The 23,542-nt window shown below is 44.9% G+C and overlaps 1 protein-coding gene across 2 annotated transcripts in view; it reads left to right on the top strand.

Moving 5' to 3' along the window:
* LOC117517571 (connector enhancer of kinase suppressor of ras 2-like) overlaps window positions 1-23,542 on the top strand; it is a 123,595-nt gene that overhangs the window by 28,887 nt on the left and 71,166 nt on the right. For both annotated transcript variants that reach the window (XM_034178649.1, XM_034178648.1), the window contains exons 2-3: window positions 6,623-6,786; window positions 14,131-14,333. In XM_034178649.1, coding sequence (XP_034034540.1) covers window positions 6,623-6,786; window positions 14,131-14,333 — 367 coding nt within the window. The remainder of the gene's footprint in view (window positions 1-6,622; window positions 6,787-14,130; window positions 14,334-23,542) is intronic.

Below are 23,542 nucleotides of genomic sequence, written 5' to 3'. Positions count from 1 at the left end.
AAGCTACCTTGGTCCGCACCGACTACAGGGGCCTGGCTAGCTGTAGGATTTTCCACGGTGCGGAGCCGAGTCTCCACTTCGCCCAGCCTGGCCTCCAAAGCTACGAATAAGCTACACTTATTACAAGTACCATTACTTCTAAAGGAGGCCGAGGAATAACTAAACATTTCACACCCAGAGCAGAAAAGTGCGGGAGAGACAGGAGAAGCCGCCATGCTAAACCGGCTAAGAGCTAGTAGCTGCGCCAAGCTAGCGGATTCCTAAAAACACACAAAGTGAATAATATGCAAATAATTTAAAGGTGATTCAGCAGAGGGAGTGCTTTAGTTAAGGCACGTGAAGATTACACTGTGAAACAAATCGTTATCTAGTTAACTAGCTCAATCTAACTGCGCAGATTAAACAGCTAACAGATACAGCAAAACACCGCTGTGCTCCAGAACAGGAAGTGATACAATACCGCAGTGAGAGCCAACCACCAGTAGAGGCAGAGACAAGGTCGAGAGAGGCAATGTGAAACTTTGAGAGGTAATCTCATTAGTTGTGACTGTGGCCTTTGGTGAGTTATATAGAGTTGTGACCCAATGAATGAATGATTCTCCAAAACCAAATTTATGAAGGACTCTAATAAGAAAACTCCAGCTGACTTTGTCAAAGGCTTTTTCTGCATCCAATGACACCACTATTGCTTTTGTATTGCTACGCTGTGATTTGTCAATGAGATTGAGAAGTCTTCTGACGTTACTGGTAGAATGTTGACCCTTAACCCAGTTTGGTCATTATGTATTATTGATGGCAATATTTTTTCTAAGCGGCATAACAGTGCCTTAGCGATGATTTTTACATGAGTATTTATTAATTATAACGGGCGGTAATTAGGGGTCAGAGTAAGGTCTTTTTGTGGTTTCAGTATACGTTTTATTGCCGCAGTATTCATATGAGTGGGAATCTGACCTTTGCTCCAAATTTCTGAAACAGCCCTAAAGAACAGTGGAGTGTTTATATCTAAGTCGTTGAATGAGGAACTCTGTTTTTTCGATATAATATTGTCAAGTTGGAATTTTGCATTATTTAATTCAGACAAGGTTTGATCACTTGCGTCCACAGCATATTTATTTGTTAAATGTGTAAGTTTTTTTCTCAAGGTCATTTTCTAATTTATGTTCAATTTTATTTTTAAAAGAAGAATATGAAATAATTTTCCCTCTAATTACTGCTTTTCCTGTTTCCCAAAGCAAAGAAGGAGAATCACTTGGAGTCATTTCTTTCTATAAAGTCCGCCCACTCTCTTCTTATGATTTTATCAAATTCACAGTCCTTTAAAAGTGAGGTGTTAAAGAGCCATGAGTGAGACAATTTAATAGTGGATTCTATTTGTACAGAAAGTGACATAGGAGCATGATCGCTGATAGTGATGGAATGAATTTTAGAATAAATTTTGGGAGTTATAGAATTAATAGAGAGGAACAAGTCAATTCTAGACTGAGACTGATATACAGGAGATAAAAATGTGTATTGCTTTGTCAATGTATTTTTGATTCTCCTACTGTCCACCAGACCAAAGTCATCCATATACTCCTTTATAGTTTTAGCAGACTGAGAAAGCCTTACAGCTGTTGGACAACTGGAATGATCTAAAGACAGGTTTAAAGCAACGTTAAAGTCCCCTCCAATGATGACTGCCGAATTGGCCATTAAATGACAAATCTGTGAAAACAACATACACTCAACAAAAATATAAACGCAACACTTTTGGTTTTGCTCCCATTTTGTATGAGATGAACTCAAAGATCTAAAACTTTTTCCACATACACAATATCACCATTTCCCTCAAATATTGTTCACAAACCAGTCTAAATCTGTGATAGTGAGCACTTCTCCTTTGCTGAGATAATCCATCCCACCTCACAGGTGTGCTATATCAAGATGCTGATTAGACACCATGATTAGTGCACAGGTGTGCCTTAGACTGCCCACAGTAAAAGGCCACTCTGAAAGGTGCTCTTCTCCTCCTGCCTGGTGGATCCATCCTCAGCATCCTTCTCCCTATATACCCTGGGTCCCTCCTCTGCACATGTCCAAACCATCTCAATCTCGCCTCTCTCACTTTGTCTCCAAACCGTCCCACCTGAGCTGTCCCTCTGATATGTTCATTCCTAATCTTGTCCATTCTTGTCACTCCCAAAGAGAATCTCAACATCTTCAGCTCTGCCACCTCCAGCTCTGCCTCCTGTCTTTTTGTTAGTGCCACCGTCTCTAAACCATACAACATAGCTGGTCTCACTACTGTTTTTTAAACTTTCCCCTTCACTCTTGCTGATATTCTTCGGTCACAAATCACTCCTGCCACCTTTCTCCACCCACTCCACCCTGCCTGCACTCTCTTCTTCACCTCTCTACCACACTCTACTTACTTTGAACAGTTGACCCCAAATATTTAAACTCATCTACTTTCACCACTTCTACTCCTTGTAACTGCACTATTCCACTGGGCTCCCTCTCATTCACACACATGTACTCAGTCTTGCTTCTACTGACTTTCATTCCCCTTCTCTCCAAAGCATATCTCCACTATTCCAGACTAGACTCAACTTGCTCTTTACTCTCACTACAGATCACAGTGTCATCTGCAAACATCATAGTCCATGGGGACTCCTGTCTGATCTCATCCGTCAACCTGTCCATCACCACTGCAAACAAGAAAGGACTCAGAGCTGATCCTTGGTGTAATCCCACCTCCACCTTGAATGAGTCTGTCATTCTGACTGCGCATCTCACCGCTGTCACACTATTCTTGTACATGTCCTGCACTACCCTAACATACTTCTCTGCCACTCCAGACTTCCTCATACAATACCACAACTCTTCTCTTGGCACTCTATCATAAGCTTTTTCTAAGTCCACAAACACACAATGTAACTCTTTCTGTCCTTCTATGTACTTTTGCAACAGTATTCTCCGAGCGAACATTGCATCTGTAGTGCTCTTTCTCGGCATGAACCCATATTGCTGCTCACAGATCTTGACCTGTTTTCTAAGCCTATCTTCTACTACTCTTTCCCATAACTTCATGCTGTGGCTGATCAGCTTTATGCCTCTGTAGTTACTGCAGCTCTGCACATCACCCTTGTTCTTGAAAATAGGAACCAGCACACTTCGTCTCCACTCCTCAGGCATCCTCTCACTTTCCAAGATTTTGTTAAACAATCTGGTTAGAAACTCTACTGCCATCTCTCCTAGACATTTCCATGCCTCCACTGGAATGTCATCTGGACCAACTGCCTTTCCACTCTTCATCCTCTTCATAGCAGCCCTCAGTTCTTCCTTGCTAATCTCTTGTACTTCCTGATTTACTCTCACCACATCATCCAGCCTTTTCTCTCGCTCATTTTCTTTATTCTTCAGCTCTTCAAAATATTCTCTCTACCTTCTCAGCACACACTCCTCACTTGTCAGCACATTACATTCATGATACCAATTTTAGAGGATGCATATTAAAGAAAAAAAGAATTCTGATACTACATATTGAAAAGGCTATCCAAAAAGACAAACAGACACAAGTACGACATATGAGGTCTGTTAGAAGACTGTCCGACCTTTTTATTTTTTGCAAAAACCATATGGATTTGAATCACGTGTGATTGCATCAGCCAAGCTTGAACCTTCGTGCGCATGCGTGAGTTTTTTCACGCCTGTCAGTTGCGTCATTCGCCTGTGAGCACGCTTTGTGGGAGGAGTGGTCCAGCCCCCTCGGTGGATTTTCATTGTCAGGAAAATGGCTGAGCGACTGCCGCTTTGCTGCATCAAAATGTTTTCAGAAACTGTGAGAGAGAGCCAGGTGGAAACCATTCGGAAAATTCAGATGGCTTTCGGTGAAGATCTTATGGGCATCACGCAGATTAAGGAGCATTACAACCGGATTAAAGACGGCCCACAGCGGCTGAGTGCACGCCGCGCTTCGAGCGGCCATCGACAGGCTGAAACGACCAGATTATTTCCAAAGTGAAGGCTGTGTTGATCCGGGACGTCGTCTGACTACCAGAGAAATGGCAAGAGACGTGGACATAGCACTTTTTCGGCACATTACACTGTTACAGGAGATTTTGTAATGAAAGACGTGTGGCGGAATTTGCGTGTCAGGACGGAGCCGCGTAATGGCACAGAACAAAAAGCACCTCCGTGTTGGAAGTCTCACAGGACATGCCCAGCACATATCAGTGCAAATCACTCTTGGGAATGTTAACGCATGCTTTGAAGCATTGAATCGAAAGGTTTCACGAACTGAATTCAAAACAAGTTACTGATTGATAATGCAAGGTAACGTCGCATGACATTACATAATTCGACGCAAGAATACCAACTGAACCACTCTGGAGTAATTGGAAGTTTTGAATCAAAGCTTTGAATCTAAACTACTCTCGCAGGCTGAATTCAAAACAAGAAGCCGGTGTTTAACAGCATGCAGCCGAACAACATCAAACTTTAGCAACTCCATCAAACTGTGAGTTTTAAAGCATTTTAATGGTTTGAATACATTAGACATGCTCCTATATAGTTGAGTAGCAAGAACATGATCTGAGTGGCTTGAACAGTTTATGGTGGTTGTACACCGTGATCATTAAATGCATTGCTTATTATCGTCATCCGATGACATGTGATACTCTGTGTGTGTGTGTGAGAGAGAGTGAGAGGTTACAGTATTTGGCTACAAATATACACTGTGCCAGTTTATTAGGTACACCTAATGAATAGTAATGTAGCCCTGTAGCAAATCCCTCTTCATGAAGATGTGGAGGTGAACCGTCTGAAAAATCAATACCACCAGCAGACACTGGTTAATATCTATCTTTGCAAAAACATCCAATCATTTCACAAGTTCTGTGCACATGGAAAATTTAGATTAGATAAAATATTCCATTATTAATCCCTTGTGGGGAAATTTGCAAGATTAGTTCAAAACCACAACAGGCAGGTACCTAAAGACAGATTCATAAGAGCCAAAGTCTAGGGATATAATTAATAAGCTTTGAGCATTATTGATTCTAGTTATCGGTCTGATTCCTTTTCAACTCACTTATCAATTCCTGATCAATTTTCTGTGTGGAAATGTGAAGGCAAAGAGAGTATTTTTTCCTGCATCAGCATAGCTGTTTTCGTAGTTGCTAGGTTCAGGATCTTGACGTGATGATGTTACATCTGAAATTATGACTCATGAGTTGCAATGTTGAACTGTCATAAAAAAACAGGCATTGCCAACAGGAATTAATCACATCTGATACAGGTGATTCTGATGGATTTAACAAGTTGCTAGGCATTCTCAAATGGATCCAGTTCTTATACAGTACTACACACGTTGACTGACACTGTCTATGAGTGATTAAAAATCTGATTTGATACACAGCTGGAGATGGAGTGCAGGTGTGCCGGTCACATCTGTGTCCCTAGAGTGGACACACCCACCTCAAAACAAAGTATGTAAGAAGACAAACTATGACAATCTGTGCATGCCTCTGTTTTCTAGTTTCTATCTCATCTATCAAGATAAAACAAATCAGTGATGTAGACAGCAGATGCTGAATTAATCGGTTTGCTTTATCTGTTTTAGCAAAAGACACCTGCTACAGGATGCAAAGGAAGTAGAGGCACACAGCATTTGTTTATTTGAAAGTTTTTAAAAGCTGAAATTGAGCTTCAAAGACTTGACAATGGTGTTGTGTGGGCCGCCAGAAGAGGAGGTACTGCTGGCCCACCACCAGAGGGCGCCCTGTCTGGAGTGCGGGCTCCAGGCACCAGAGGGCGCAGCCGCCTCACAGGAGCAGCCAGGGTGACAGCTGTCACGCATCACCTGCAACAGCTGTTACCAATCATCTGATCGGCAGGAGTATATCAGCAGGACCACGTCTCCACCTCTTTGCCGAGATATCGTTTCTACCGAGAAGGTAACGTACTCAGCTAACTGTTTGACAGTGATCTTTGTGACTTTGTGCATTTCTCTGAGAGAACTTCCCAACGAGAGGTGGAGGTAGCTTACCTGCCGTTCGGATTCCTGGGTGCGAACGCGCCCTCCTTTAACTGTTCTTTATTCCTCGCCAGCAGTACCAGGTCCGACACGCGGAGGCAGTGGCCACCTGGAAGTTCGGGACTTGGCGGCTCCAGTATTCCCGGGGTCTGGTGGCGGAGGAAACCGTGTGGTTCCGGTTCTACTTTGGAGAGGCGTCTCCTATCTTCGAGCCTGCCCACACGACACCTGTGTGAATTTGACTTTGTCCTTTATTGTAATCTGTTGTCCTTGTTGTGCATATTCACAACAGTAAAGTGTGTTATTTGACCTATTCCATTGTCCGTTCATTTGCGCCCCCTGTTGTGGGTCCGTGTACTTACACTTTCCCAACAAATGGGACACAACTAAAGAAATTACAAGTTCATCAGTCTCAGAGCAGTAAAAATCAAGTCCAGATTAAATTCTGCCAATGCCAAGCTGGATGAGCAACTCACACTGATAGCTTGTGACTAATTAATTGGAAAATATGCCAACAAGTCTTTGATACATCCAGAAAATAGATATTTTCACTCTGTCAGGCTGTGCTGAAAGTGTTCCTGGCCTCCTGTGTGGTTTCCTCAGGTCTGGATGATTGCCTGCAGCAGTACATCAAGACTTTTGAGAGAGAGAAAGTAGGCGGAGACCAGCTGCTGCGGATCACGCACCAGGAGCTGGAGGCATTGGGAGTGTCCAGGATTGGACATCAAGAGCTCATACTGGAGGCTGTGGACTTGCTCTGTGCTCTGGTGAGTTGGAAATGATTTACAGCTACAAATTTACAGTGGGCCCACTTTCAAAGTGATCACATTATGATACACAGTAGAGCAGCAATGACTAATAACATCATAATAGATATGAGGAAAAGCCACAAAGATGTTTGCCAAAGTGCTATAAAATTCTAAAAGGTTCTTGAATCCTACCCATGCTTGGGGGTGTCTTGCTGTTGCCCTCCAGTTCCCCTGGACATTCCTCTGGGCACTGACCTGAGCTGTGGCTGTGGACCCGGAACGGGTTGGCATGTGGTGGTGGTGCTGTTGCCCTTTGGTCCCCAGGGTTTTGAGAGGGAATAGGCCAGTGGCTGCTTTGTGGTGGGCCCCCTCTGGTCAGTTTATTCACCTCTCGGGTGGCTGGGGATAGTGTGTGTCTGGTGAAGACACCTGAGGGGGTGTTTCCTCCCTCTGAACCAGTGTTTGGTGCTTGGACTTAGGGCATCCTGTGGTGCGTGGTGGTGTCACTGGCTTTTGCTTTGGTGGACGGTTCCACAAAGTGCATTGGCATGCTGTCTCTGTGATGTTCTGGGTCATACCCACTGTTAGGGTTTGTGGTCTGTATCTAATGCTCCACAGTGCAATGTCACACCCATGTGGGGTGTTGGGTGCATTATTTTGAGTTGAGTGGCTGGTCTGCAGTCCCCCTTGGTTGCTGCTCACCTCCTGGCAGTGTGGGCTTATGGCTCTGTCCCTGTGCATGTCCTCCTATGCAGTGGCGGGTTGTCCTCGCTTGCTTGCTCGTCCCTGTCCTCACCGTGGGTCATATCTCAGTTTAGGGGCAATATAGTATGGACCTACCAAAGCAAGTAAATCGAGAGCTTTGCCCCCCTGCTCAGCTCTCTCTTCACCACAACGGTCTGATACAGTGACCGCATCACTGCAGATGCTGCACCGATCCGTCTATCGATCTCACGCTCCATTCGTCCCTCACTCATGAACAAGACCCCGAGATACTTAAACTCCTCCACTTGAGGCAAGGACACTCCACCGACCTGAAGAGGGCAAAGCACCTTTTTCCGGTCGAGAACCATGGCCTCGGATTTGGAGGTGCTGATTTTCATCCCGGACGCTTCACACTCGGCTGCAAACCACCCCAGTGCACACTGAAGGTCCTGATTTGACGAAGCCAACAGAACCACATCGTCCGCAAACAGCAGAGACGAGATTCTGTGGTTTCCAAACCAGACCCCCTCTACACCCTGGCTGCGCCTAGAAATTCTGTCCATAAAAATAATGAACAGAACCGGTGACATAGGGCAGCCCTGGTGGAGGCCAACGTGCACTGGAAACAGGTTTGACTTACTACCGGCAATGCGAACCAAGCTCCTGCTGCGGTCGTACAGGGACCGGATAGCCCTTAGCAAAGGACCCTGGACCCTGTACTCCCGGAGCACCCCCCACAGGGTGCCCCGAGGGACATGGTCGAACGCCTTCTCCAGATCCACAAAACACATGTGGACTAGTTGGGCGAACTCCCATGAACCCTAGAGCACCTGATGGAGCGTGTAGAGCTCGTCCAGTGTGCTGCGACCAGGACAAAAACCACACTGCTCCTCCTGAATCCGAGGTTCGACCATCGGTCGAATTCTCCTCTCCAGTACTCTGGAATAGACCTTACCGGGGAGGCTGAGGAGTGTGATCCCCCTATAGTTGGAACACACCCTCCGGTCCCCCTTCTTAAACAGAGGGACCACCACCCCAGTCTGCCAATCCAGAGGCACTGCCCCCGATCGCCACGCGATGTTGCAGAGGTGTGTCAGCCAAGACAGTCCCACAACATCCAGAGACTTAAGGTACTCAGGACGGATTTCATCCACCCCAGGAGCCTTGCCACCGAGGAGCTTTCTAACCACCTCGGTGACTTCGGCCTGGGCAATAGATGAGTCCGCCTCTGAGTCCCCAGTCTCTGCTTCCTCTTCGGAAGACGTGACGATGGGATTGAGGAGATCCTCCAAGTATTCCTTCCACCGCCTGACAACATCCCCAGTCAGGGTCAACAGCTCCCCACCCGCACCGTAAACAGTGCTGGTGGAGAGCTGCTTCCACCTCCTGAGGCATCGGACGGTTTGCCAGAATCTCTTCGCGGCCGACCGATAGTCCTCCTCCATGGCCTCCCTGAACTCCTCCCAGACCCGAATTTTTGCCTCTGCGACCGCACGGCTGCAGCATGCTTGGCCTGCCGGTACCTGTCAGCTGCCTCCGGGGTTCCACCTACCAACAAAGATAAGTAAGACTCCTTCTTCAGCTTGACGGCATCCCTTACTTCCGGCGTGCACCACCGGGTTTGGGGATTGCTGCCGCGACAGGCACCAGAGACCTTGTGACCACAGCTACGAGCGGCCGCATCGACAATGGAGGTGGAGAACATGGTCCACTCGGACTCCATGTCTCCAACCTCCCCCGGGATCTGGGAGAAGCTCTCCCGGAGGTGGGAGTTGAAGACCTCGCTGACAGAGGGTTCCGCCAGTCGTTCCCAGCAGACCTTCATGATACATTTGGGCCTGCCAGGTCTGACCGGCTTCCTCCCCTCCCAGCGGATCCAACTCACCACCAGGTGGTGATCGGTCGACAGCTCTGCCCCTCTCTTCACTCGAGTGTCCGAGATACGTGGCCGAAGGTCAGATGATATGACTACAAAGTCGATCAGCGACCTCCGGCTCAAGGTGTCCTGGTGCCACGTGCACTTATGGACACCCTTGTGCTCGAACATGGTGTTCGTGATGGACAAACTGTGACTAGCACAGAAGTCCAACAACTGAACACCACTCGGGTTCAGATCGGGGAGGCTGTGCTTCCCGATCACCCCCCTCCAGGTCTCACTGTCGCTGCCCACATGGGCGTGAAATCCCCCAGGAGAACAATGGAGTCCCCAGTCAGAGCGCTGTCTAGTACCCCTCCCAGGGACTCCAAGACGGTCGGGTACTCTGCACTGCCACTCGGCCCATAGGCCGAGACAATGGTGAGAGACTTGTCCCCGACCCAAAGGCGTAGGGATGCGACCCTCTCGTTCACTGGAGTGAACTCCAACACATGGCGACTGAGCTGGGGAGCAATAAGCAATGCGACCCCAGCTCTCCGCCTCTCCCCGTGGGCAATGCCAGAAAAATGAAGCGTCCAGCCCCTCTCCAGGATTTGGGTACCAGAGCCCAAGCTGCGCATGGAGGTGAGCCCGACTATCTCTAGTCGGTATCTCTCAACCTCCCGCACAAGCTCAGGCCGCTTCCCTCCCAGCGAGGTGACATTCCACATCCCAACAGCCAGGGGCTGTGAGCATGGACCGGGCCGCCGGGCCACCCGCCCTCGACCGCCACCCAATCCTCTCTGCACCTGACCCCCATGGCCCCCTCTGCAGGTGGTGAACCCACAGGAGGGCGGGCCCACGTCGCTCTTTTGGGCTGAGCCTGGACAGGCCCCATGGGCTAAGGCCCGACCACCAGGCGCTCGCGCGCGAGCCCCAACCCCAGGCCTGGCTCCAGAGTGGGGCCCCGGCTCCGCCATACCAGGCGACGTCTCGGTCCTTGATTTTTTACTGGTCATGGAGGTTCTGAACTGCCCTTAGTCTGACCCGTCATCTAGGACCTGTTTGCCTTGGGAGACCATACAAGGGGCACAAAGCCCCCGACAACATAGCTCCTAGCATCATCCGGGTATGCAAACTCCCCCACCACGATAAGGTGGCAGCTAGAGGGGGAGTAGTCCAATAATGGTTTTAAAAGTTATCTGAAAAGATAATCCGAAAATGAAAACATTATCTTCTATAATTATCGGTTATCGGATTATCGGAACTGTGCCCACCACTGTCAAGAAGACATGATGTTGTTGATGCCAAAGGTGCATCAACAAAGTACAGATAACCCTCATTAACTCATGCAAGTTGGGGTCCACAAAATCAGGCCGTGAGTTATCTGAAACCACAAGTTAATGAGGTTGACCAAAAAGAAAAACTTAAAATCAGCTTACCTTGCTATATTACAATAGTTTTGACCATTTGAATCATGATTCCTTCCTGGTTGATGATGATTTCTTGATCTGGAGTGGGTTCGGGATCCTTAGCCATAGCCATTTTGTGCATCTCAGTCATTGAAGAAGGGCTGTGACCAGCCTCAAGTAATTTAATGAGCCTCTCCCTCATGTTCTTGGACACATAGCAGAAGCAAAGACCATCAGCAGACGTTACTGTGTCGTTGGAAAGAAACTTGATGTTGACAGTCGTTGGAAAGAAACAGGTGGCTGTTTGACTTGAAAGTCATAAGAAATGTAAAAAATATTCTGTTGCCATACTCAACTTTGCATACTCTTTCCGGAGTATAAGTCGCACTGAACTATAAGTTGCAGGACCTCTCAAATTAGCAAAAAAAAAAAAAAAAAAAAGCAATTTATTCTCCAGAAAATACAGTATTTGAGTATCACATGTAACCAAGAAAACATATTCAATATTGTAAACACTTGGAGTTTATTTTTCTTATTTTCCACTAGGAACAAAATTAAACCAACTATGACCAATGTGCTTTCATTGAACTGGTAACATTTTGATTATGTGTTTGAATAGATGTGCTATTTGTAGTCATACATGTACCAATGATACTTTGTATTTTTCTTGAACTGTTCATGGTTATTTCAGACAAATTACTTGATACCATGTAGTTGCAATATCACTGCGCCATCCCAAAGGTGGAACCCTGGAGCTGACTGAGGTTGAGGAAATTTTAAGTCATGAAATAAATTTTAAAAGAAATTATTGGAATTTTTAGGACATACCAGTAACAAAATTTGTGGAAGTCTGACTCAGGTTACTTCCCCAGCCAACGCCAATACCCATTTACAGCTGGGTGAACTGAGACCATGCTGATTAACTCACTCGATGCCATTGACTCTAAAACGCATCTATTCCGATAGTAACGCCCCGCGCCAAAGACGCGTCATCGAGCCAATTTCTTTTCTTCTCTTTTCTTTTCTTGTGGTATGTTTGTTGTTGACATGGACATAGAACTCAATTTTCTATGGGTCTTGAAAAAACACTCAAGTGCTGAAGAAATTCTGGCACTGGGATGTTCTGAACTTTGAAAATGGCTGGCACTCAATGAGTTAAGTGTCTTAAGATTCTAAACCTTCATCAGGTTTAATTTATAGTTGTACATACAAATGGGATTTCTGCTCCTGTTGGATGTTCACAAATACTTCAGTCAAACCAAGGCTGGCTAATAGGTCAAGAGACTTTTGGGAAGAATGTAAGGTGTCTTGAACAGAGGTGTTTGGCAATGCCGATAACTTTGGATGAACATGAAGGTCCAAGAGTTTAACGTTCTAGTGCTTCCAGTCTTACTGCATGGTTAGGTAACTTGGACTCCAACCAGTAAGCTAATGTGATGAGTGCATATCTTTGGCACTCGGTTTCTTTGGAGGATCCTTGGGTACTGCTGGAGTGACTTGTCAAACAAAATCTGTAACTTAGAGAGACTAAAATGAGGAGTATTGCTTGCATTTTGAATCAACGTCAGCTACGATACTTTGACCATATGGCGTTTCTCTGGCCATTATCCAGTGTGTAGGTTCCTGAGTGTTGAGGACGTCAGTGGCTGGAGAAGGTCAAAGAGATGCCCACATTTCACCTGCCTGTAGCAGATAGATGGTTACTTTTGAGAGTAAATATGGGGATGGTCTGCTTATCTGCCTGGGTAGTTGCCATCCAGGACCTAACTTGGTGGGAATATTACTTGGATAGATAGCTTAAAGTGATTAAATTTTTGAATAGTTTGGTCAAAGGTCAAGATTAAGGAAAAGATGGTCTGAAAAACATCTTTTTTTGTATATCTCAACAACCAGGAAGCCTACATGGATGATCTACAGGCACATATTAATATTTGTGACTGATGAATGACTTCACAATGAAGTCACGCTGAATTCATCTGATGAAGTCATACATATTCAAAACCACCATTACAGATATATATTATAAATTTTGTATCACTAGTTATACAGCTTCACGGTGAAGTGGTATAGAGAACAATAAAAAAAGAATACTTGAAAGTTCAACTACAATTTGCCAGAAGCCACATCAAAGATGCAGCCTAGATTTGAGCTGTTTTGTTGAAAGAACATTCTTATCTGCTCCACTCTACTATGAAGCTATGATGCAAAATGCAAAACTTCCACTATACCCAAATTTTACAGTCGGAGCCACAGAAGTCGATCACTTCTTCTTGGTTGTCTGAGTGTCCTGGTGGCTTTCCTCACTTGTCTCCTTTTTGCACCGTCCCTTAGATTTACCATAGATTATCATACTGTTTGTATTTCTTCATAACTGATGTAAATAAAGTCTAAGACATAATCAGTGTATTGGAAATGTTCATGTATCCATCCCCTGACTTATTTGAAGAAGACTGGCTGTAAAAGTGATGGTTTGTAGGGTGCACTTACTTATTCACATCATCATTTTGGCTTTTAGGTTTTTATTTATTTTAATTCATGATGTAGAGATTACTTTTCACTGTGAGTTTAAAGGGCATTATTTTAGAAATTTTGATATAAAAAGCCTGAATTTTTGTTTTATTTGTTTTTATTTTTGTTGTCTTAAAATATTTCAAACTTGTAAGAACTTAAGCGGATCACAAACTTTCAAGCAGCACAGTATATTTATTTGTACATTTGTATTGTGGCATGTAGAGTGTGCTGCGTTTGCATCAGCCCTCTAACGCCTTTCATTAAGTGTACTGCAGCGAATAGTGACAAGAGGAAAAGATGGTGATGGGGTTGTGAAAGAAAACTATAAGTGGAGGAGCAGAGATGTTGTTGAGCAAGTTTTAGCCCAACAGATAGGGAGAGGGATTGGATGGCGATTTAGTGGACTGATGTCACAGATGCTGTCTGAATCTACAGTCCTGTCATCCTCCATCACTGCACGGTGGGCCTTGCTTCAGCCCCTAAGCTTCTTACGTAACTGGGATTTAGTTTTAAGTCTCTCAGGCACTGCTGTATTAAATATGATTAGTTGCCCTCCTGCCGTGCTCTCCCCTCCTCAGAAACTGTGACGCCCGCAGCCGTGCACGTGATGAAATGAGTGTTCTGTTTCCTCCAGACAGGCAGAGTGATCTCTGCCAGGGTGTATAGGTCAGTGTTTCTGCTCTTCACATTTGTCACATTCTGTATGAGCATCTTCATCGGTTGCAGACAGGTCTCTCGTGTGTCCCCTCCCCAGTATGTAGTATCATGACAACAAACCTTTAGTCTTCACACTGGAAAAACTCTTGGAATGCAGCAGCGTCAACACAAACAGACACAAACTGCTCAAACAGAACAAATTTACTTTCCTCTCTTTGCCAGAATTACGGGCTCGAGACTGAGAATCTGAAGACACTTTCTCATAAGCTTGGCGCATCTGCCAAGAATCTGCAGAACTTCATCACCGGGAAGCGGCGTAGTGGCCATTATGACAGCCGAGCGACACGCAAGCTGCCCAACGACTTCCTGACCTCTGTGGTGGATCTGATCGCTGCAGCCAAAAGCCTTCTTGCGTGGTTAGACAGGTGAGATTTGGAAAAAAAAAGTGCATTGTTTTGAACATCATACTATAATTTTTGAAATGTTTGTTTGTTTGCTTGTTCCATTACTCTTCCAAGGGGCTAGGCCCAATTTCAGCCAGTGTTGTTAAGTCCATTTAGGTTGACCCAGAATTGCCCTTTAGGGGGTATGTTTTAGCAAATGTCAGGATCATTGGGGTGAAACATATATTTATATATTTTCTACTTCGATGTACACCAAACTTTGCACATTTATATAAGTAGGTTCTGGAATGGGGGATTTTCAAGTTGCGATAGAGCAGCACCTATGCGCATGCGCGATGACGTCACAACTCTGTCCGTTTAGGAAGACACGGTTTTGTTCAACAACAAGAACTGTCAAGAAACTTTCTTGTGTGTGGTTGGAGTTGGGTGGAGGTAGGAATCGCCTTTTGAATGCGTGAATAACAATATCAGTCGCACAAAGAAATCAAATAATAGTGAAAACATGTTCATTGCGCCCAGAATGTTGGTATTTTGGTCGTTGAACTTTCCCACCAACGAATATAAAGCCCCAGTCACACTGCACTAACAAAACAAAACAAGAAATCTGGACTTACGTTGACTTTCGGAGACATCGTTTAATCGGCGTCCAGGTTCGATCGGTCAGTTGCTCCATGAGGTGTCATAACAACGGATCAGTTAGCCGCTCTGTGAGGCATCATAACAACCAGGAGTGACTATTGACCCGGTGGCCGGGCACCCACAGTCAAAGTTTGCTATTTGTCTGGCTGCTGTCTGTGTCTGGCTGGTGTGAGGGGTTCAGCACTCCCCTCACACTGGGACCACACTGACCAACACTCTGAAAGAAGCTCCTCAGCAGAAGTCCGTCACTCTTCTCTTTTTTGCTCAGACTTGCAGACTGTGTGTTTCGCTTTTTAATTTTCGCTTTTTTGGAGAACACACGCTTCACAAACACGGTAACTGGCCCATAACAACCATTCGGTTAGCCGCGAGGCGTCATAACAAGCTGTTGTTTTGAACGACACCAAACACGCGACTCCCGGCTTACTAACCGGGAGTCTCGGCAGCACAACTTGAAAATTGACAATTGCCTAGTCAAGGTCAAATTAGCCAAATGTGAATAATTGGGGTCAAGATCATGTCTGCCTGTCTGTATGTTGGTCTGCTCCTCCAAGTTGCTTTGACTGATTTCTGCTGAACTTGGTATGTTAGTGAAGGAGGCTGTGAAATTGCTTTTAAAATTTCATTTTTGACAAAAGTGAAAAGGTCAAGGAAAATGGATTTGATTTTTCTCCCTGATTTGGGCCAAATGTGGCACACACTTAGGTCGATTCAGGAATTGCCCAGGCAAGTTCAGACCATTGGGGTAAAATGTCGTAGTGGTTATTGTCTTCATGCCCAGGGATATTCTTACTTAGAGTTCAGAATTACTGAAACGCTGATACACCAATTCGTTGTCCCCTGTTTTTGGACTGTTGTGGTGTGCTGGAGCCTATTCCAGCAATCATAGGGCGAGAGGCAGGGTACACCCTGGACAGAGCACCATGTTACAGCACATATTGTCACAAAGCATGTATTGTCACCACGATATTTGCCGACATTCATGGCCCCATTGCGACACATATTATCACCAGGGACAATATGTGCCAGGTGTGTTACTACATACAATCCACAGCACCAGCTACAATATGTGCCATGAAAATTGGTACATATTGTCACCCATATGCAGAAACAGTTTTGTGTGTGTGTGTGTGTGTGTGTGTGTGTGAGAGAGAGAGAGAGAGAGAGGGAAGTCATAATAATTTTGTATTTTATTAATTTATATATATAGATGGCTTTGTAGCTATTTTTAAGTATTTCTGTTTTTTGTTTTATTTTGTTTTTATCTTTGTTGTTTGATTTTCTGTGTTGTCATGGGGAAAACGATGGAAATAAATCTGTTTTTTTCATGCCATCGTTGGCATGTATGTGTATGTATGTGAGAGTGAGAGAGAGAGAGAGGCAGGCAGATAGACAGGGCAGATTTTCAATAATTCAATAACGTTTGATGAAACAATAAGGCCTTCTTCAACAGTATGTTGAAAAGTTTGCATACTGCAGCCATGTTGTACTTCATGGGACACAAGTGATGATCAAAAAACAAGACTGAGCACGTTGGATTCAAATGTAAATCTGTGGATCAGTGCAAGAACTGTCGGTAAATCCCCATGTGGTTGTTCAGCCAGCAGCAGCCAGAATCATCCTCGTCTGCGCGTGCATGAAAATAGAATATTGTGAACGCTGAATAGGACTTCACAGCAAAAGGCACCTGTTTAAATGTGCGCTGTAGCTGGCAGGGGCTATTTCATACGTATTTCTCATTTGGAATCGTGCCAGTTGTTGCCTTCTGTTCGCTCCGATGGCTACGATACTAAATATAAAACGAGTATTAAAAAAATATTTAAATCAGAAGGCAATATAGGAGGATTTCCTTGCAAGTGTCATTTCATGGTTCCAAAATAGGCCACATGAATGATGAAATAAAATTTCTCTTGTGATTTGCACCACTTAAGTCTCACTTTGGGGATCACATCACCACGTGACAGCCATTTTCTGTTCAACTGCGTGCTTTGGCAAACCCATAGTGAGGAAGGAAGGGGTGCGAGAGGACTCAGCAACCACACACACCGCACGGTGAATATTTCATCCGAAATTGTCACTGTGCTTATGCATAGTGTAAGGGTTCAGGGTCCCCACCGTGCACCCTGTTCTGTCACCGCCATCAGAAGCAGAAGTGCCAGCATTTTTAGAATTACTGATCCAATATGACCTGAACGCTTTGAATAAAACGGCAGAATTGAACTCGGTGCGCATCCACGGGAAGCCTACTTTTTAGACCTCCGTGCACTGCCTGCCCGCATTGTGGGTTACCGGTCAACACGCAATGGTCTCTGGCAATGGGGTTGCCTGCAGCCTCCCAACGGCCCCTCCCTATGTGCCACCCTGCCCTCCTGACAGCGCTGCAAGCACCCCTGGGAGCCACTCTCAAAAAAATAAAAACACCTTTGGGCTACGACCTCAGATCAGAGGACACCACCCGCTGAATTTAAATAGCATATTACTAATTAGATGGAGTTTACCAGGAGTGACTATTGACCTTGATGGATGTAACGAGAGTGAGTGAGTGTGTGTGTGTGTGTGTGTGTGTGTGTGACAGAAAAAAAATCCTAATAAAAACATCATGTTTTACTTCTTGTTCTGATGACTGGCGATGATATGTGCCTTGATTGTTGGTATATATTATCGCTTGGGACAGTATGTGCCGGTGCCTTTGAACATTGGCATCATCGTGGCGACAATATATGCCCTGTGACGATATTTGCTGTAACACGCCAGTCTATCACAGGACCACAAATAGACAGACAAACTCATTCACACACTGATGGTCAATTTAAAGTTTACAGTTCACCTAACCTTCTTGTCTGTGCATGTGGGAACAGGCCAGAGCATCTGAAGGGAACCCGATTGAACATGTAAACTCCACACAGAAAGACCAGGTGGGAAGTGATCCCAGGACCTTCTTGCTGTGAGGCAACAGTGCTAACCACTAATCCACCATGCCGCCCAACAAACAAACAAACACAACAAAAATATAACCTTTTCTTTAAGAATAGCCCATGACTGCCTGTTGCTGTAATGGGAAGTTTCACCTACATAGAATGTGGCTTTTCAGAAGAGGGCAGAGAGGAGCCAGTGTAACAATGGTCCGTCACTTTCCCATCAATCACATGGGCATGTCGCACCAAGCAAGTAGGACATGAAATTATGGAATTAGTTGACATATTCAAAGGCTTTGGAAAAGTAGAATACTAAGTCAAAGATGGTTTCACAGTGGGTTACGTTCTAAAACTCAAATAGCATAGTCATATCTCGTCACAACCCAGGAGAAAGGAATATGTATGAATTTGGCCATGAACCAAAAAGAGAGTGAGGGATATGGACCAGCGACATATGCAGTGAATAGGGTCTGTGAGAAAGAGAAATCATTTCAGCACAAAAATGTGCTAAATCAGACAAATAAAAGCAGCTATGCACCAAAAGCTGAATAACATGAAATCTTGTCCACACAATCATGGAGTTTGTATGAATTTATTGGTAGCCAAAGCAGAGATAAATGTGTTGTCATGAAAAGAGGTTTTTTTTTCTTGTTATTTTCTTTAATTTCCAAAGCTTAAGCTTGTGGCCACCAAGGCCACTGCTGCTTATGTCACAGGAGTCTAAAATAAACTGATTCAAACAAATCTTTTGCTTTTAAGCATAAACAGACAAGGATCTTTGAGGAGGTTTAACAACAAATCTAGCCACATTTAACTGTAAAAGTTCAATTATTTAAATGTTTTGCACAATATAACCCCTTTAATGTAGTGCAGCAGATAAGTGAATATTTACTGAGGGATCCTTCAAATGGCGATGCAAGCACCAAATTTGGCACACATACTCCTTAGACATTACTCTTTTAAAAATGCCGAGTGGCCACATGAACTTTCAATAGGCGGCCAAGAAGGGGTCAATTGAAGAATTACACAGGGGTCAAAATTTAAAAATGCTCCAATCATATTGAAAGGTATTCCATATTATTATCACTTTACCGGGGCTTTGCTGGGCTGGTATCGTAGATTTACATCGACACTATCTGACTATACCCGCCTGCTGTGCATAAACAAATGACGTCATAACGCGCACGCAGCCCAAGAACTGTCCGCAGAGGGGGAAAAAAAAGTGTTTCTCTACTGTTGTTCCCAATATGGATATTCCGGATGATTTTGTCTTGGATTGTACGACTACCATAGCAGCCATGAGCAGCCAGCTTGATGAGGACGCACTGGTGAATTTGGAGAGCGCGCGTGCCAGCCGACATGACAAAAGTTAAAGTGAGCCAACTTGTTATGTACGCGTTATGTGTTGTGTATCTCAGTAAAAAGTGATAATAATGCAAATAACATGCTGTTGTCGTGCGGTATGCATTTTCTGAGTCCCTCCATTCACGCCCAGTCGCCCAAAATGACAACTCGGGCGAATATCTGTCATTTTGGGCGACTGGGCGTGAATGTTGGGCCTCTGAAAATGCATACCGCCCTCCAAAAGCATGTTATTGTATTATTATTTGTCTGATCATAAAGATTCAAAAAGGTATAGTTTGGACTCTCTGTGAATGAATGTTATGGAATTATGGGGTAAAAACAGCAAAATCACTGACAAAGGTCAATTTCAGTTTGTACAGGGGTCAAAAGTTAAAGTTGCTCCAATTTTGGTAAAAAGTGGTGCAAATTACTGGTTGATCTAATAGAATTAATAAATGGAATAGTTTTGACTGTGTTGCCTGCTTGGTTTGCAAAGTAAAGGTTAGCATCCATTGGATTCTATGACATGTGACATATGCTACCCTGTAACATGATAACTAAACATGAGCTGAGTCCCTCGAAAGGATGATCAGTGGCTTTCTTTGGAAGTGCCTGGGCCTACCATGCAGCCTCACCAGTGCAGCACTGTATGGGATGAGCAGCACCTTGCAGCTACCGTTCAGTGGTCTCACTGAGGAGTTTAAAGTGGCACGCACACAAGAAGCGCGCACACAAGAAGCGCTACAGTATAGGGACTCCAGGGATGAAAAGATGTCATCAGCAGGCATTGAGGTGAGAACAGGAAGGAAATGGAAAGCAGAGATGGCAGTGGAGATGGCAGAGTCACGCCTGAGATAGAAGGCCCTGGTGGGCACCCTGGCAACTGGCCGAGCAGGATTGGGTTTTTTCCCAAAAGCTCAGGTCAGCAAGGCCAAGGGTAAGGAGAAACACCAGCTGCTCCTGCAGGAGGTCCGTGCAGGGGTGGAGGAGGAACGGGTGAGCAGGGCAGTAGGACTCCGGCAGCAAGGAGCATGGACGAAGTGGGAGAGTACACTGCAGCGCAGGATCACCTGGGCAAACATCATGCAGGCAGACTTCTTCTGTGTCCGATTCCTGGTGCAAGCAGTCTACGTTGCCCTGCCAAGCCCAGTGAACCTTTATGCCTGGGGGAAGAACGAAACACCTTCCTGCCCACTCTGCACTGGAAGAGGCTCATTAGAGCATATTCTCAGCAGCTGCCCCAAAGCCCTGGTGGATGGTCGTTACCGGTGGCGCCATGGCCAGGTGTTTAAATCAATTGCTGAGAGCCTAGCCTCAGCTATTAACACTTGTGGGCAGCACCACTGTAAGAGGAAGGAAGTCACCTTCATCAGAGCAGGAGAAAAACCCCAAGCACAGGCAAAAACAACAACAGGCCTCCTCCACACAGCTTCTAACTGACAGCTACAAGCTGATCTTGGAAAGCAGTTGAATTTCCCACAGCACATTGCCATAACATCGCTACGACCAGACTTGATCATTACCTCCGAAGCTTCAAAACATCTTATCATGCTGGAACTCACAGTGCCTTGGGAGGACCGCATAGAGGAAGCAAACGAAAGGAAACGGGCCAGGTATCAAGAGCTGGTGGAGAAGTGCAGGAACCAAGGCTGGAGGACCTACTACGAAGCCGTAGAAGTTGGCTGTAGAGGGTTTGCAGGATGCTCGCTCTGCAAAGTTTTCAGTTGGCTGGGCATCACAGGAGCGGCCAAGAAGAAGGCCATTCGTGCCGCGAGCGAGGCTGCAGAGAAAGCCACCAGGTGGCTATGGTTGAAGAGGGCTGATCCGTGGGTTGCTGCTGGGACATTAGCTAGGGCCTGATCAACCCTGTCTGGGTCACCTGGACGAGGGTGTCTAATGTTGTGAGACCCGAAACACTCGATGACCCCAGGATACATCACTGATGAAGTGCCCCAGTGCATCCAGGAGATATTTCTTGCTCAGCATGATACATGATGCAAACTGTTCCTTTTTAAAACCATATTCACTCAACTAATAATTTGCATCACTTTTTACCAAAATTGGAGCAACTTTAACTTTTGACCCCTGTACAAATTGAAAGTGACCTTTGTCACATTCTTGCTCTTTTTACCCCATAACTCCAGAACATCCGGTCACAGATAGTCCAAACTATACCTTTTTGGAATCTTTATGATCAGACAAATAATATGGAATACCTTTCAATATGATTGGAGCATTTTAAAATTTTGACCCCTGTGTAATTCTTCAAATGACCCCTTCTTGGCCGCCTATTGAAAGTTCAAGTGGCCACTCAGCATATTTAAAGAAAGTCTAAGGAGTATGTGTGGCAAATTTGGTGCTTGCATCACCATTTGAAGCATTTTTTATTTATCCGCTGCACTAATGTGAGGAATTTAATTTAATTGTCTAGTGTATAGTGTATTCATGCGCTGTGTACTGGTCTGCAGATTAAACGTAGAAACAAGTCTTTTCAAAATGAAAGAAACACATATCTTCAACCACTTACTCCACTTACTTAAGGGTCACAGGGGGCTGGAGATTATCCCAGCAGTCACGGGGAGTGAGCCGGGGTACCCCCTGGATAGGACGGCAGCCTGTCACACGGCCACATATAGACAAACAAATACATTCACACACACACACACGCAAGCACCTACAGACAATTTAAAGTTTCCAGTCCACCTAACCTGCATGTCTTTGGATGTGGGAGGAATCCAGAGCACCCAGGGAGAACCCACACAAACACCGGGAGAACATGCAAACTCCACACAGAAAGGCCACAGGTGGGAATCAAACCCATGACCTTCTTGCTGTGAGACAACAGTGCTAACCACTAAGCCACTGTGCTGCCCTGAATAAAACAAACATTTATTTATTTATTTATTTTAATGACATTATGCAATGGGTTTTGGGGAATTTGCTTTATATCAACCCTTAAATAAATAAATAAAAGTTTTGTCGCTGTAACCAGTCAGGTGACATTATGATGAGAGGAGCAAAGGCCTTTTCTAAAATGATTTTGACAAGATACACAAAAGACATAGAGCAATTCTGTTTATATGTCGCTTTATTCTCTCTTGGTTCTCTGTGGGATTGTGCGTGCGTGTGTGTGTGTTTGTGAGATGAATGTTGATAGTTCAAAGGTGACATTATTATCAGGAACTGTGAGGAAATGGCACGACAGGCGGGTGGACACAAATGCAGACTCATTGCTCAGAGGTGGGATTTAGAAAAAGGTTTAATCAAAAACTGGCTCAGGTTGGTACACTGGATGACAAGCAGGCAGGCGGAGGTACAGACAGTGAGGCGGTGGCGTGGTCAGTAACAAGCAGAGTTCCAGCACGGGCAAACAGGTGTATCAGAGGAGGCAAAAACGGAGTCAAAAACAAGCAGGGTTCAGGCACAGAGAAGCAGGTTAACTGGCTCAGGCAAAAGGCTAGGTCATAACGGGCGAAGGTCAAACACGGCAAGAAAACAGACTATGGCAGAAAACACACGACAGGCTAGGAACGAGGCAAAATGCACAACGAACTAGCAGTGAGCTGTGGAAGACAAGGGGTTTAAAAGCAGAGGATGATCAGGGCGTGATGAGATGCAGGTGCAGGAAAGAAGGCGTGGCTGAGTGAGACAAGAGTGGAGTGACAGGTGGGTGTGTCAGACAAAAGCAGAAAAGAGGAATGTGACAGAACAAATGTTAAACAATTAGGAAATAATAATAATACATAGAATACAAATGTGGGAAACAGAATAAACAAATGAAAAGGCAGAAACAGAACAGAAAATTAAAGGCTGGATCTAAACTAGATGAGAACTCAATGTGTGGCAGGAGAGTACAGAAAAACCTGAAGGATTAATGTGCTCAACACAGAACCAGAAAGTAAAGGATGAAGACTAAACTAGAACAGAACTCAATAAGTGGCTGAAGTGTAACATAATCCTCAAAACCTAATGTGATAACACAGAATGACTAAATAAGAGACAGAGACTAGAACTAGAACCAGAACCAAACTTAACGTGGGTGAAGTGTAACAAATCATAAAACCAAGACTAAAGTGTAAGAAACAGAAAATAAACACTCAGAGCTAAACAGAAGGACCAAGACAGGGAAATGGACGGAGACTGGGGGACAAAAGCAAGTTCTGGGCAGGTCCAGGTCCAGGACCAAACCATGACAATTATTAAGTGAATTTAAATAGCAAATATAGGGCACCTATCTGAAACAACATTCTCATTAAATTTCAGTATTCCAGGTTTCATTTTGTGTTTTCTTGACTTCTCATGTAATATGTATGATCCTCCATTTCATAATAA

The sequence above is a fragment of the Thalassophryne amazonica genome, chromosome 9 (assembly GCF_902500255.1).
Source record: "Thalassophryne amazonica chromosome 9, fThaAma1.1, whole genome shotgun sequence".
Taxonomy (NCBI): domain Eukaryota; kingdom Metazoa; phylum Chordata; class Actinopteri; order Batrachoidiformes; family Batrachoididae; genus Thalassophryne; species Thalassophryne amazonica.
This window is presented reverse-complemented; position numbering and strand designations above follow the sequence as displayed.